We start from the raw sequence: 16902 nt of genomic DNA on the forward strand, positions 1-16902 counted from the left end.
GGAAGTCTCGGGGGGTGGCTGTGCTAATGGGCCGTGAGTGGAGACGGCAGTGGAAGGCTGGCCAGGAGAGAGACGCGGACCGCGGGGGGCACTTCCGACGGCCCTCCCCCGGACCCCCCGCGCGGGTCCTGCCTCCGTAACGCATGCGACTCTGCTTATCTGATGAGGCCCAGAGGTCCCGAGACGCCCGGGTGGGATGCCAGACCCGCTGACGTCACCCCGAACGCTGGACGCACTTCGGTGTGTGTTTGTCTAGATCCGAATCTAGAAAACGGTCCCCTATCTGTCATCTGCATTTGTGACCGCCGAGGCCCTGCTGAATCGGGTCCAGACGCATTAATCCTTTTGGCTGGCTTGCCTGCACATCGCGTAGTGAAAAAAAAAGAAATGACTTTTCACCCCCTTCTGGGTGATCGTTGTGTATGTTCGTTTATGTTATGCAATTTTTGTGTGTTTTGTAGCAGTTTCTGTATGTTTTTTTATTGTTTCTTTAATAATGCCGATGTCATTTCAGTCACGTTTTGCCTCATGACAGTTATGATTTATTTACTCATCTACCACATTTTGTTTTGTTTTGTTTCTGTTTTTATCTCTTCCTCTCTTTAGTTGTGTCTGGTAAGTCACCATGTCATCCGTCATCCCTATTCACTGCACTGACAGCAACAGGAAGTTGTCAGAACCACCATCCATCCACCTTCCATCCTTCCACCAATCAGCATGCTTGTCTCGGTTGTCACCGGCAACAGTGAGAGTGCTACACACTCGGGTAAACCTAATGTATCTTCTGAGCGTTCAAGGTAATGTTGAAAATTGTCTTCTCTCATTGCTTAGCCCTTCACGTCCTTCTAAGTTCTCGTCTTAGATCTGTGGACGTTTCCATGAATCTGTGTTAACTGACAGGCTTGAAATTGCTTCGCTGTTAAATTGTGGTGTTGAGCTACAGAGGGAACCAGTATGCAGTGGAGGATGTGGTGATATTGTCCATGGAGGACGCACCTGCTGTCTCCTCTGATTAACATCTGTGTCCTATCAAAAAAGGTTGATGGCTTTGTGTGCCCTCAGTGTCGTTAAGGCCCGGTGTCTCGTTAAAAGCAGCACCCGTTTGACATTGGCACTCCCGCTTGGAGGCGGGGTTTCACATTTGCATGCATGAATATGAAAACAGGCGTCCCTCCCCAGCCAGTAACATTAAGCACTGTCAGCCTGGGACAGATGGCCCCAAATATAGCCCCTATTTCAATGGAAATATAATACGCCGTGAATTTGCGTGCACGTGTGTGTGTGTGTGTGTGTGTCTTCACATGTCATGAATAGTTGTTACATCCTATTCCAATGGAAATATTAGTGCTCTGTGCCTTTGCTCATGCAAATGCAAGCAATGTAAATGAAGTGATTTTGTTTGTTTTTGTTTAACCTGTCTTATTGCCCTGCCCTTTAAGAAAAGCTTTACCTTTAACCCTATAGCAAAGGCTTACAATATTTGCAGCTATGAACAAAAAAAGTAAAACCCTTCGTATGATTACAGTATAGCAGTGACTTCTACCACCTCCACTCTTCCCCTGCTGTCATGACGACTGACACACCTCCCTCTGTCTGTGACCCCCCCCACAGTCCCTCCAGTTTTCGCCGTCCGCCCGAGGAACCAGGTGGTGGGGGTCGGCCGCACGGTGACCTTCCAGTGCGAGGCCACGGGCAGTCCTCAGCCGCCATCTTCTGGCAGAGAGAGGGCAGTCAGGTGAGAGGTCGCGACCCCACGAAACGACCCGGGCTCTTCAAGACAAAGGTCACATGTACTTGGTCCCAGATCGGGATTCATAAAAAGATGGTTCACTTGTAATATACTCTCAAATTAAAGAGCTTTCCGTGGTTCCTATGATAATACGGCGCTGAACCCCCCCCCCCCCCCCCCCCCCCCCCCCCCCCCCCCCGTACCGCTAACGTTTTATTTTCCAATGATTTATCACGCCGCGGTAATAAGCCGAGGCGCACCTCCCCATCGCGGGGCAGATTTATGGGGTAGACATTACAGGCCCCAGCTGCGCTGATTAAACACACCCTCCATTTCAACGAGAAAGCAGCCTCACTGGCTCACAGCCCACCCCGGGCCGGCAGGACCGGACCGGACCCCCGCGACCGGACCCCCGCGACCATGACAGCGAGGGTTGTGTGGTCCGAGGAGGGAGTAGCGTCTTCTGTCTAATTTAGCAGATGAGATTAACGCTCAATCTCCTCGAGGCATTTTAGTGTGTTTTTGGTGAAGGTGATTCCTCTAAGCCCCTGACAAGACAGAATCATACTTCTGTATTCCTCACTGAGGCTCTGCCTCACAAATATTTTGCTTTGGAGTGCCTGGAATGACCCCCCCCCCCCCCCCCCCCCCCCCCCCCTCCATGACCCCCCTCCCGCCCCCCCCCACAGCCCACACACACACACACACACACCACCATGTCCTTGAAGGGCCTCTACAGATTCCTAGAAATAGTCTGGTTTTTGTAGACTGGTGCGGGTCCTGAAGTGTCTTTAATCTCCTCGCCTTGTCTGCTGTCCTCTCACCGGGGGTCTCTGTCCCCCTGTCCTCTCCACCGTGGTCCTGCGTCCTGCTCGTCTCTGCCGCAGAACCTGCTGTTCTCGTCTCAGCCGCCGCAGCCGTCCAGCCGCTTCTCCGTGTCCCAGACGGGCGACCTGACCATCACGGGCGTGCAGCGCGGGGATGCAGGATACTACAGCTGCCAGGCTCTCAACATCGCAGGGAGTGTGATCACTAAAGCCCTGCTGGAGGTCACCGATGGTGGGCACACACACACACACACACACACACACACAAGTACACACACATGTACACATACACACTCACACACACACACACACACATACACACGCACACACACGTACACACACACACACATGCACACATACACACACACACGTACACACACTCACACACACACACACATACACACATGCAAATGCAAACACACACACACACACACCCTTCTCACACACACAGACCACACACGCAGACACATGCACACACATGTGCACACACACACGCACACACCCACTCACACTCACACACACATACATGCACACTCACATACACATGCACACACACTCACAAACACACACACACACACAGGTGGATACACCCATATACATGTGCGCACTGCATATTCAAACTACAGGATGGCTTAATATGGAGAGAGAGAGAGAGACAGAGACAGAGACAGAGAGACAGAAGGTGAGAGAGAGAGAGAGAGAGAGAGTGTGTGTGTGTGTGTGTGTGTGTGAGAGAGAGAGAGAGAAAGTGCGTCTTTTCCCAGTTTTCCTCTCTTACTGCAGGCACTGATCATAATTACAGGACACCCTCATGTCTCAGTAATTACAGTAGCAAGGCCAGAACTCTTTGCATGTGTGCTATATATATATGTATTTATATGTGGTAGCTATATGGTGGTATGGTAGCTGTACAGTGGTAGATGTACGGTGGTAGATGTACGGTGGTAGATGTACATGTGCGGTGGTAGATGTACAGTGGTAGATGTACAGTGGTAGATGTACGTTGGTAGATGTACAGTGGTAGATGTACGGTGGTAGATGTACGGTGGTAGATGTACGGTGGTAGATGTACGATGGTAGATATACATGTACGATGGTAGATGTACGGTGGTAGATGTACATGTACGGTGGTAGATGTACGGTGGTAGATGTACGGTGGTAGATGTACGGTGGTAGATATACATGTACGGTGGTAGATGTACGGTGGTAGATGTACGGTGGTAGATGTACAGTGGTAGATGTACGGTGGTAGATGTACGGTGGTAGATGTACGATGGTAGATGTACATGTACGGTGGTAGATGTACGGTGGTAGATATACATGTACGGTGGTAGATGTACGGTGGTAGATGTACGGTGGTAGATGTACGATGGTAGATGTACGATGGTAGATGTACGGTGGTAGATGTACATGTACGGTGGTAGATATACGGTGGTGGCTCTACGGTGGTGGCTCTACGGTGGTAGCTCTACGGTGGTAGATGTAGATGTACGGTGGTAGATGTAGATGTACGATGGTAGATGTACATGTACGGTGGTAGATGTACGATGGTAGATGTACGGTGGTACATGTACGATGGTAGATGTACGGTGGTAGCTGTACGGTAGTAGCTGTACGGTGGTAGATGTACATGTACGGTGGTAGATGTACGATGGTAGCTGTATGGTGGTAGATGTATGGTGGTGCATTTAACATTTTACATTTTACGGTGTAATTCAGCTGCTCTTGCACAGGTTGCTGGATACTGAGTTTAATAGCAATGATTAAACCAGTGGGTATCTCAGAGTTTGGCCTTTAAGTGGATAGCTCTTGATGGGTTTTTTAAAGTTTCTGTGTGTGCATGCATGTGTGTGCGTGTGTGCGGTGTGTGTGTGCGAATGTGTGTGTGTGTGCGCGTGTGTGTGTGTGTGCGCATGTGTGTGTGTGTGCGCGTGTGTGTGTGTGTGTGTGTATGTGTGTTGTATATATGCTTTTATATAACCTCCATGCTAGAATGTTAGTGGTATTAATTGCATTTCTTTCATTTGGCATTGCTACTGCTGGCAAGTGATTAGAAAATTGCTTCCAGTTGAAAAAATTGGCTTCCATTACTTTCTCACACACATAGACACACACACACACACACACACACACGCGCGCGCACACACACACAAACACACATATACACACACACGCGCACACACACACACATATACACACACACACACACTCTCTCTCTCTCTCTCTCTCTCTACTCCAAAAGTAATCATCATGTAGTCTTAGCGCTGCCTCTTTCATGAATACATTTATCTCAAATTTCCATCCTGGTTTTGTAGTTGCTCACTTATTTTTTATTTTGAAAGCATGTTGGGAAAGCAGATTATTCTCTCTCTCTCTCTCTCTCTCTCTCTCTCTCTCTCTCTCTCTCTCTCTCTCTCTCTCTCTTCCTTTCCCACACATTTTCTCAGTCATTTCAGACAGGCCTCCACCCATCATCCGCCAGGGTCCCACCAACCAAACCGTGGCGGTGGACGGGACAGTTGTGCTGGGTTGCCAGGCGACTGGGACCCCCGCCCCCACCATCTTGTGGAGGAAGGATGGGGTTCTCGTGTCCACCCATGATTCCCGACTCAAGCAGCTCGAGACGGGGGCTCTGCAGATACGCTACGCCAAGGTACAAGATGGAGCAGACCATTCTGCCACGAGTGGGGGTGTATTAACACTCTGGGAAAATGTCCCTTAAAGGATCCTAAATTGTAATAATAAATGCAGGAGAGTAATTCTGTGTCTGGCTTTGTGTATGTGTTTGAATATGTGAGTGGGTTGCTGTGTGCTGGGTGTGTGTGTGTTGTGTTATGTTATATCCATTATTTACACAGTGAAAAGCTGACTATTCAGTGGGTGTCAATCAAATTGCTAACACTCACACAGGCCAGCACACACACTTGTACTGTCACTCACTCATCATATTCATGAACTACCACGCTTGTGGAGATGGGGGAGGGGCAGGGGGCGTGGCTCTGTTGACGCTTTACACAGATGGGTGACTGCCTTTCCATTGCGCTGAGGTTAAAGGTCATTTCAACATAGGTTGTCAGAACGTGCTTTTAATTAATATAGACATTTCACCCAGTGACAGCCCCCTAAGAGAGAGAGAGAGAGAGAGAGAGAAAGATAGAAACTGACAGACAAAGAGAGAGACAGAGAGAGAGACGGTCTGTTTAACCTCAGGCAGTGTACATTAATGAGTGTAATTTATTCTGCAGATAAGACAACAGCTGAACATTAGATACCTTTATTCTCTTCAGCATTTTTACTACTTTTTTTTGGTTTTTTACTAATCTCCAATGAGAGCTCTGTGGATGTCTGTGGTGTAGGTCTCCTTGTGCTAGGTTCTAGGCATTAGGCACTGGTGCGAAATACAGTCTCCCTCTTGCCCTGAGGTGTCTGTCATCAGCACATGCAGACTGGCCTTCCTAGTACACTAATTGTGTGTCTTATTAGCCCGGGCCAATGTCTTTTCCATTTGACGGGGACACTCTTGTTTCTTGACCCCCTCTGGCTCTCATACCTGCTACCACCCTGTGTGTGTGTGTGTGTGTGTGTGTGTGTGTGTGTGTGTGTGTGTGTGTGTGTGTGTGTGTGTGTGTGTGTGTGTGTGTGTGTATGTGTGAGAGAGAGGGGTGTGTGTTGACAGCAGGGGTAAAGAGAGGACATTAGAGTGACAGTAATAACTGTTAGGGTGCAGGAAGAGGGAAGGGTGGATTCGATACTAAAAATAGAATGAACACCTCTGGTTTTCCTGGTGAATTGTGGAAATGGTGGAATTCAAATCAAAGGTGGAAATACACAATGGAAATAATGGTTAATAAAAAAAGTCAATTATCATAAAAAAAAAAACAACAACTCTTCTCTGTGTGACAGCTGGGAGATACAGGCGTGTTCACGTGCATCGCGTCCACGCCCAGCGGAGAGGCGTCGTGGAAGGCTTACCTGGAAGTGCAAGGTGCTGATGGCCCGTCTGATGAACAGACACGCTAGAAACAGGAACCGGACTGGGGGAAGGAGAATGAGATTGAAATTAAACCTGAATAGCTCAGTAATTGCTTGTCTCCTTTCTTCATGCCCATTTGACATGCGAGTGAGTGATAGAAGAGAGAGAGAGAGAAGAGAGAGATAGAGTTAGAGAGAGAGTTTTTTTCTAATGCCTTCCTGGATGTTCACTGCATTATTGTTCTTCCTCCATTATTATTCCAGAGCCGGGCGTGGCCGTGCAGCCAGACAGACCCACAGACCCCAACCTGATTCCCAGTGCGCCTTCCAAACCGGAGGTGACGGACGTGACCCGCACATCTGTGTCACTGTCCTGGAAGCCAGACCTCCACTCTGGGGCCACGCCTACCTCATATGTCATAGAAGCCTTCAGGTAGGACCTCGCCCCCTCGATGTTAGGAGACGGACGTGCTGCTGTGACTAATCAGATTTCGTCTCTGCGAACCCTCAGCAGAAACCTGTCTAGCAGAATTGAAAGGTCTTGAATGGGAAGTATCTCACAATGCAGAAAGTGCAATATATGGGCCATGATTTGGGGTGTTGTGATAGCTGGTCATGTTCCTTTTATAGCTCTGTCAACAGGCCTGATGTAGGTTGTGTATCCTCTAACTGTAGACATGGTTATGAATACATAGACAAGCAAAAAATTATTTACACTAAGCACACACACATACTCCAATTATTTAAGATTTACACTAAGATCAGTAAATATATGTGGAGGGTTCAAGGGTTTCAGTATTGATTCAGTGTCATGAAATTTTAAATCGTGATTCACTGATGTATCATGGCCATCATATGTTTTATTTATACAGTGCCTCTCTGACACTCAACGAAGCTTTAGATAGTGTACATAACAGAGTTATAAGAAAGGCACAGATAAGAAAGGAACGAATAATAGTATATGAAGAGGAAAACTTTCAAGAAGAGATTTGAAATATGAACTAGAGGAGGTGTCTCAGAGGTCCTGAAGGTCCTGCCAAAGACCTGCTGTCCCAGAAGGTCAGTCTGGTGGTGAAGGGCTCTTGAATGTGAGAAAGATAAGCGTGAACCAGAAATGAGTGACAGGTAACCAACGTAGCCGCGGCATCGTGGACGTGAGGTGTGAAGATCATCTCACGTTTTGTAGTTCTCTAACAGACTTTTCAGTGTGTTGAGTTTTAGCGTGTAGACAAGAGCAATAAACAGAGCGGCTCAAGACAGCAGCTTACAGAGGCGAGGGGTCGTGTTTGGATCAGAACCAGAACAACGACGGGCATAGTTAAATACGCCATGTTGAGTTTCATGTGAAGGTATCAAACCCCGCTCAAACCTGACAGCTCCATCGTCAGCCTTCTCCGAGGAGTTATGCAGGCTGGGTGCGTGGGGTTACGGGCGTTGTAGCGGTACTTGTGTTTGTCAGGGTTGAAGCCAGCAAAGTTTGCATCCACCCAGAAATCCAGATGAGAAAGACCAGGGCAAGTCACATGAAGCTTAACAGTGAAGAAAATGGTTGGTCACTGATTGGTCTGGTAGACTGGTCACTTTTAAAAGATGTGAATAAACACTAGGATGAAAAGGCCCTGAATACATGTCTATTAAAGTCATTAAGCCCCATGGTCACCACTCCTTTAGGTCAGAGGTTAGCCCGTAATTGGCAAGAGCAGCAAGCCAGGAGTCAAAGCCAGTTATATTTCTGAGGTTTTGGACCTGCAGAGTATCTGAATCAGATAAGAATGTTTTAAATGACCAGCTAGAGAAGAAATGGCACAAAAACAACTTTTGAGAAGAAGATTAGAAGAAAGAGGCGGAGTCAAGCTCCCAGGATGTAGAGCCTTATTTAGGACTGAGTTCAGACACATTGATGGAATCCATCCTAGAGCAACTGGAGAACACACTGTCCCTACGTCCTTGAGTCCCTACGTCCTTGAGGGAGAGAGGGAGGTGCTAGAGAAGCAAAGAGCAACGAGGAAATTATGGTGCATTGTGCTGCTGCAATCTACAAAAGCTTCAGAGTGTTCAGAGGCACTTGGAGTTGAAGTATGAGGTTTGAGAGGTGTGCTGATTGGCCTGAACACAGGGTGGGGCCTGAAGCTCAATCTGCTATTGTGGTGTTTGGAAAATGCTGTATTGGTGTTAAGTCTGCTGTAGGGGTGTTTGGTAACGGTGTTAAGACCGCTGCAGTGGTGTTTGGTAAGGGTGTTAAGTCCGCTGCAACGGCCTCCCTACAGTCATGCGTCGGGGAGCAGCTGGCAGACCCTGGCTGAGCACGTGAAGATGGAGAGGTTCATTCTGAAGGGCCTGAAGCCCAGTGCTGTCTACCTGTTCCTGGTGAGAGCCGCCAACGCCTACGGCCTCAGTGACCCGAGCCCAGTCAGTGAAGCCGTCAAAACCCAGGGTGAGTTCCCCCATCACACACGGCCAGGATCCGTGTGCAGAAATATAGTGTATTGGTTTCAAGGGCAGTGGCTCTCTGTGTGATGTGTAAAAATAAATTTTTTCCTTTGTGTGTGTGTATGTGTGTGTGTGTGTGTGTGTGTGTGTGTGTGTGTGTGTGTGTGTGTGTGTGTGTGTGTGTGTACATGTAGACATTCCTCCCACCAGCCAGGGAGTTGAACACGGCCAGATCCAGAGGGAGCTTGGAGATGTTGTTATCCACCTCCACAATCCCACAATCCTCTCCTCCTCTTCCATCCGAGTACAGTGGACAGTGAGTGTCACATTCTTCACCTTTAACCCCTCCCACCAACAACAGCCCCGCCCCTGACCAGACGTGCAGAACCGTGGCACAGAGCGGGCCGCCTCTCTGCCCCTGCCTCGTGGACCTTTGCGTCTCAGAACCGTGCTGGACTCCCCGGTTCCTCCGGGGTCCTTCACACTTTCACAGGGACTTAATGAGAAGCAGCCGGTGCAACGGCAAATTTTACTGGGTTGGATTTCTGGAACATTAAGCTCTTTACAAGTCTGTGCCTTTCTCTCCGCATTAGAACCAGATGGAGCAGGTCCCACTCTTCTGTTTACATAACAGCTCCTGGGCTACTGATTTATAGCAAAAAAAAACCTCCTTAAATCAACATGCTATATATATATGAACATCACCATTATTCTTTTAGTTATTTTTACTCTTCATTTTGTAGAGTTTGCATGTTTTGAGTGACAAGCCCTTTAAAAATGCAACTGTTCTTTAAAGATTACCTCAGAATTATTTATTTTGGGCAACGTCGTGCGAGATGTGTCGCACTGCTGCGGGACGCCCCGAAAACCACGAGACGTCACAGAGCACCGCGGAGGAAGCAGCCGCTTCCTGCCGGACACTTTCATGATATTGCGGTTTGCGTCTGCAGCTGAAGGCTGTCGAGCGCGTTGGATTTAGTCCAGGCCCGACGGCATCCTCCTACATGCTAGCTGTCCCGCGCAGATCCAGAGGGAGGGGTTACACCGTTACACCAGGGGTTACACCATCCGGGACTGGGGGGGGGGGGGGGCTGACCCCAGCAAATCACGGCCTGGTCGGTTCGTGGAGCCGGACGTGGGTCTGGTGTGATTTACTGGGACGCGTGAAGAGAGCAAAGAGTGTCTGGTTTATGTTTCTGGTGCCTGTACCTCAGCCGTGGGGTCAGTGTGGGTGTGAACATGCTGCACCTGTTAGCTACACCTACTACACCTGACATCCGCCTAGTATATGATGCTCCCCAGGCGGTGACCAGCATCCTCTAACCTGCACTATTCGCTGTGCCTTCAGGTGGAGCAGCAGTCCCAGTACATCCAGGGCTTTAAGGTGATGTACCGGGTGTCGTCCGAGGCGGGCCAGACCCGGGGCGACTGGGGCGTGTTCGAGGTGCAGAGTCCGGCGGAACACACGGCCGTGGTCACTCAACTGAGAAAAGGCACGACCTACGACTTCAAAGTGCGGCCCTTCTTCAACGAGTTTCAGGGCACGGACAGTGACGTCAAAGTGGGCAAGACCCTGGAGGAAGGTAAGGCCCGTCGGGCTGTGCGACCCGTCTGAGCTGCCGTCTCTCACCGCGGTATTTCGTTGGCGTCTCTCTCTCTCTGGCTCTAACATTTAGCACTTTATTACAGTTGTAGTGACTCCAGTGCAGTGCTCAGACAAATGCCATACTAGCTGTTCACAGGGTGTGACTGTCTGTGACTTCCCGAATCCACTTGGTGTGTGTGTGTGTGTGTGTGTGTGTGTGTGTGTGTGTGTGTGTGTGTGTGTGTGTGAGAAAGTAGGAAATGACTGTGAAAAAAGGCAGCTGGATTTGGTTTTCTACCCTTTGATTGCTCACAAGGGTCTGGTTGTATTCTGGAGGCCTATTCAGCCTCACACTCTGGAGGAGGGGCTGAAGTATTTATATACGCAGTTCATAATCATCATCATCTTCATCATCATCGTCATCAAGCAAAAATAGTATTTCAGAGCTTTGATACGTTCACTTGTATGCTGATGACTTTCCTTTTGTTAAACTCTGCATTAGGGTGCATCAATTCTCTCTCTCTCTCTCTCACACACACACACACACACACACACAGATCTATAAGAGTTGTTGTGTTTCTCAGCCCCCAGTGCTGCTCCGAGGGGTGTGGTGGTGAAGGAGAGCAGAGACAACGGCACAGCCATCCTGCTAACCTGGCAGGCCCCTCCGGAGGACGACCAGAACGGGGTGGTCCAGGAGTATAAGGTGAGAGTCGGGGGTGGGGAGGGCGGGACAGGGGCCCGATGGACATGAGGGTCCACTGACGTGGTCACCCTTAGTCACCCAGCCACTCACACTCTTTCATGTCCTCCGCTGGGTTGGCCCTGGGAAATGCGCTCGCCAAGGTCTCTGGAACAAAGTGGTGAAATGCTGCCACCTACTGGACGCCACGGAGACATATCGTTGAATCTTGCAAAGGGCGTTTTGAAAATTCCTTTGATGCACCAGTGCACCATTCATTATAGATTAATGCTGTATCACTATGAATGAGTTATTACAGAATGCATAATTTTTCTCTGTTCAGTTCTAGACTCCCAATATATTACCTACATTTTCAGTGGATTATTTACAGACTTCCACTACATTGCTCACAGGAGTCCGTGTCATTTACATCTACATGTCTTCCCAGTCTCCTGCCCTAACCACAGTCTCCCCGGGCCTCGTGCGGCTCGGCTTCCGGTGCCCCCTTCACAGCGCTTTACTTTTTAATGGGACTCTAGCGTGATGTCATTAAGAATTGCGGATTACATCTGAGCGGAGGAGGGTGTGAAGTTGTCGCTAATTTTCCAGGTAAACGGTTCCTGGCAAAGGGAGGGGCGTTTTGCGAGTCATTTCATGCTTGTTAAGTCTGACACGAGAGCGTTACTCTCCCCCATTCGGTTCACCTGCCCACCGGCAGTGAGAAGCAAGAAATCACCAGAGAAACACCTCAAAAGAGCCGTGGAGGATTCTGGGGCTGCGATGCCTCCCCCGGGGGCGCCGTGGTGGCAGCTTAGGCTCGTTGGCATTGCTGGGTCGGTGGTAACGCAGCCCGCCAGTACAGGGTGTAGCACACGCGGCCCCCACCTCCACCCACGACCCCTCCGGGCTGGCTTAGCCGGAGCAGCAGTCAGCTTTTTGCCCACAGTTGCCTTGCTTGGGGAGTAATTTTATTACGGCGGTGTAGTAGTTTTTCATGCGGTTAGACAGGAGCTGCACAGAGGGCAGTTCGTTATGGTTCTGAAGCAGGAGAACCAGCTCTGGGTTGAGTGGCCAGTACGATAACTCAATTTCTCGAGAAGAAAAACACGAGCTTTATTTCTTTCTAGACAGGTTTCCATTTCAGCGGATTTGAGGCTGCTGTTTCCCCTTAACTGCACGGGTCTCCTGGTTATGTGGTGGCTTGTCTGCACTGCAGATGGTGTGATAGAAGTCTCGTTATTTCTGAGGAATCCACAGAATTGCATCTTAAGAGATACGACGTGTGACATCACAACATTCCAGGCTTTGGGCATGACGTGAACGCTAACGGTGTCCCACGCTAACGGGTCTCTCTCCTCTCACGCACCCCCAGATCTGGTGTTTGGGTAACGAGAGCCGTTACCACATCAACCGCACGGTGGACGGGTCCACGTTCTCCATCCTGATCTCGGGCCTCGTCCCCGGGGTCCGCTACGGCGTGGAGGTGGCGGCCAGCACGGCTGGGGGGCCCGGCGTGAAGAGCGAGCTCACCTACTTCCAGTTAGGTGAGTGATTACCCCTCCCACAGAGTCACTGGGCCACTGGACCCAGGGGTGCTTTTTTTGGGCTTTTCTTAAAGTTATGACTGTTATAAACCTGCAAACATTTGTAATAAACTAACTAAAGTGCTCCAGTGTTGCTCTGCTCAGATTTCAAAAGCATAGTTTATATGTAGATAGTAATTAATAAGGAATATAGTTGTATGTTTTGGCTCATCGTCTCCAGAGGCATCTGTGCGAGTGGTTAAAGGGTTAGCTGAAATAATTAGATCAACAGTGTTTCAGGCTGGACAAGTGCCAGATGAGATGCTTGATTGACAGACGAGCTTCTAAATTTGATCAGCATTAATTCACTCTAAATTCATTCGAATTTAACCGTGATCGGAACCTCGATTAGTGTCGGTCTGCTGGCAACAAAAGAGGGAAAAATTCTTTTTCCATCGGAAGCCTACAGATAAAGAGCAAACGTTTGACAGAACGTCAGAATGTAAAGCACTCTGCAACAAGACGGGATGAAGCCAAGCACATGCTCGCGATAAGGGCTGATGGATGAGTTTATTACCGATTTCTCGCATGCATCTGGAAGAAGTTTTGCGGATTCCGAGGTTTTCACTTTACGTTAGGCCTGCAACACGAACATACCGAAAGGAGATGCGAAGATTGTCAAAGTTTTGAGATGCTCGCTGAAGCATGACAGGTGTATGAAACGTTACGTGTGAGTAGCTGAAGGCAGTGAACGTTGCCCAGAGAGGATCGGGCCAACCGAGTCCCTCCACTCCAACTGTTCTTACTAGTAGCTTCTCATGGCCTGGAGGAAGAGGCTTTACCCGTCCAGATAGAGAGGAGAGGGAGATGGAGAGAGAGAGTGAGGGATTAACACGTAGAAGAGTAAATGAGATGGAGCTGTGGGCTTGGGGCAAAGCTTCGGGAGCAGGGGGTCGCGTTTGGGGAATGGTCTTCTGGAAGTGTTCTTGCCTCAGGTTTTTATGAAAAGTGACTGTGACATGAAACTCAAAGACAGTAAGGTGGAAACACTGGGGAAAAGGAATGTGGGGTGGGGAGAAGGGATGTGTCTTTTGGGGAGGACAACCTCATCTCTCTGGGCTGGGGACTGTACGACAGAGACAGAAGGTTGCAGATGAAGTAGATTCACCATGTTCTTCTTCTGAGGAGATACACACATACCTTGCTAGTGAAGACAGCTCGTCCTTGTTTTTAACAAGTCTACATGACGACAGTAAAATCTATTTTCAAAATTTATGAAAGTCAGTGTTGCACAAACAGCACATATGGTCTCTTGTCTCTTCCTTTGTCGACGTCTCCGTTTGTCTCTGTCTCTCCGTCTTGTGTCTCCCGCTGTCCGTGAGCCAGACTCCACAGGGCGGATGACCCAGACGGTGGTGGACCCAGACAACACGCTGTCGCAGCAGATCTCAGACGTGGTGAAGCAGCCGGCCTTCATCGCGGGCATCGGCGCCGCCTGCTGGATCATCCTGATGGTGTTCAGCGTCTGGCTGTACCGGCACCGCAAGAAGAGGAGCGGCCTGAGCTCCAGCTACGCCGGCATCCGCAAAGGTACGGCCCGGCATGGCCCGGCTCGGCCCGGCACGGCCCGGCACGGCGAGACGAATGGGGTCATCGGTGTTGCATTCTGTTGGTGTGGAAGAGTGCGGCGCTCAGAACTGCGTTTAACGTGCAAAAAAGCTTTGAGTCGTCCTTGATGCTGGAGTTTGGGGGGAAAAAAACCACCTGTGAGACGCTGTCTCCTGTTTTCGTCTGATCTTTCAAAGTGACCTTTGAAGTGCTCTCGCCACAGAGCGCTCAGAACAGGAATGTGTGTGTGTGTGTGTGTGTGTGTGGGGGGGGGGGGGGCAGTTGTGCTTTCACGTTCTTGCTTTTGCTTTTTCTCTGTACATTTTTGCAGCTCTTTACGTGGAAAAGATTTTTTTTTTTATATCTGGCAACCACCTCCAGACGCTCCACCACAACGTCTGGCTCCCACGTCTGCCCGACTTCTAGCTCGTCTCCTCGAACGAATCCAATTTCAATCTGAACATTATTGCGAAGGCCGGTGCTTTTGACATGCTGCTCACATCTCCTTTGATATTCAAAGAGTAAAAGCCACCGTACAACAGCGATAGTTCTCGCCCTGTGTGTCCTTGCTTCACAAACGTTTTCGAGTCTTTTCATTCAGCGAGAGCGGGAGGTTGAACCGGGGGTCGCTCTTTCATACCCGCGGTGCTGTTCGCCGCTGTTTTTCCCAACTCCGTCGTTATGCGTCGTATATACCGTTTGCTCTGGAGGATGCTGGAATTCTTACAGGCGGAACCGGAGCTCTGCTAGCGTGAGGAACCTCACTTCACAACCGCACGAACATTATCACACTCTGAACTCTGAACTCCAACACGTCTTACGACACGGACGCCGGACGCAGGCTTAGATTAAACGTTTACGCGATGTCACAAAGGGAGCGATGCCGTGACAACGTAGGCCTTTCCTTACAGTGGAGTTACAGTGGAGTTACAGTGGAGTTACAGTGGAGTTCGGCCCACACGCACCCAGTCCAAGTCTGGTACAACTGAACCATGGGTTGGAGCAAAAACACGGAACTGGATCTATAATATATATATATATATATATATATATATATATATATATATATATATATATATATATATATATATATATATATATATATATATATATATATCCCTGTTGGCAGCCAGTTATATAAGAAACACTCCCATCAAAACTCCAGACAGCCCGGAGGCAGTCACACCCCCTTGTCCCTGGGCACTTTGATGTAGCTATCATCTCCTCCATTTGCATGGTCACACAGCATGGCCCACACACCAAGCATCTGTCTCTGTTTACATCTTAACACATAAATTCACATGATGGCAGCATCGAAAAAGACACACTGCTCATTTCACGGGCTGGGACCTCGGAGCGATGCCAGGCGACTAGACAAATGCCAAAGGGTGGTGTTCAAAGGTGGAGAGGTAGGAAAAGACAGCATGAATAGCAGACACTGGCCCAATGCATTGGTGGTTCATTACATGTTGTGGAACCTCTTGTGTCATCGGGCCCTTGGACGTTCAAAAACGAAGGCTCGCATGCGGATTATCACAAAAAAAGAGGCCGCGGGGAGGAGATATCCCCAAGACGCCTGAACCCTATCGTTTGGGTCCTCAAACGGCCGCTTTAAGACCGTGGTTGGTAGCTCCGGGCGTGTCCAGATACACTGTATCCTGTGTCTGCTGAGAAGCTCAGCGGTGCAGGCCTCCGCTCAAGCTCTGGAGTATCACACGTGACGCCAGCGCTCCATTAAACAAAACAATAGTTTTCACGTTGCTGGGAAGAAGAGGTAGAGTCACCGGGTTCTGCCACACCGGGCTTCCGGATCGGGTTTCCTTACACGTGTTTTTCTGCTGTGTGTGGGTGTCCACCTTCGTAAGCTGGTGCCTGCAGTTGCCTGTTATAAGGTCGTGAGCTTGTATTTTAACCTGGTGAGCTGTTTGTGACTCTTTTGGACTTTGCGGGACTGATTTGTGTTTGTGCTCTTCTCTCTGCCATGTACCGCCCGCCGGACCTGCAGTGCCGTCCTTCACGTTCACACCTACAGGTGAGAGCTGCAAGTCCAACATCACAAGATCTCAGTCCACACCTTCCAAAGGCGCGTGCGAGAGAATTATGGAGTTTAAGGGAGTAGGAGCCCAACACTCATTGTTCTTCACAGACCACTTCCTGCAGATGATCCAGCCAAGATTCATGTGGGACGATCCACGTGGACAGTCACGTGAGAATTGCAGGACTAAGTAGCAAGGATGTAGGGTTTACGGGTTAGGGTGTAGGGTTTAGGGTGTAGGGTTTAGGGTGTAGTGGATGGCCCTGTTTTTAGGTGGAATCAGTTTTATCTACATTCTGTCCACTTTGCTTCCAACGCATGTGTGGGTGTCGGCCAGTCAAACTCCACGCGGTGGAGACACGGCCAATGATAGCAGAGCAGGCCTAGCTCGGCCAGCACGCTCCCTGGTTAAAAATACAGCTCTCCACAAGAAAAGGGCACTGCAGCCTCCACAAGGCTGCCAAACCTTTGTGCCTACAGCCAAAGAGCCACTCCACTAAAGAGGAGCCTG

The 16902-nt window shown here is 49.4% G+C and overlaps 1 protein-coding gene across 1 annotated transcript in view; it reads left to right on the top strand.

Moving 5' to 3' along the window:
- Positions 1-16902, top strand: part of LOC143504967 (roundabout homolog 1-like) — a 34528-nt gene that overhangs the window by 4607 nt on the left and 13019 nt on the right. The window contains 13 exon segments of the mRNA XM_076996076.1: positions 1612-1704; positions 1707-1735; positions 2617-2788; positions 5004-5209; positions 6460-6541; positions 6793-6961; positions 8796-8962; positions 9153-9274; positions 10307-10541; positions 11128-11249; positions 12598-12769; positions 14135-14338; positions 16362-16388. Of these exon segments, the coding sequence (XP_076852191.1) occupies positions 1612-1704; positions 1707-1735; positions 2617-2788; positions 5004-5209; positions 6460-6541; positions 6793-6961; positions 8796-8962; positions 9153-9274; positions 10307-10541; positions 11128-11249; positions 12598-12769; positions 14135-14338; positions 16362-16388 (1800 nt within the window).

The sequence above is a fragment of the Brachyhypopomus gauderio genome, unplaced genomic scaffold (genome assembly GCF_052324685.1).
Source record: "Brachyhypopomus gauderio isolate BG-103 unplaced genomic scaffold, BGAUD_0.2 sc354, whole genome shotgun sequence".
NCBI lineage: Eukaryota > Metazoa > Chordata > Actinopteri > Gymnotiformes > Hypopomidae > Brachyhypopomus > Brachyhypopomus gauderio.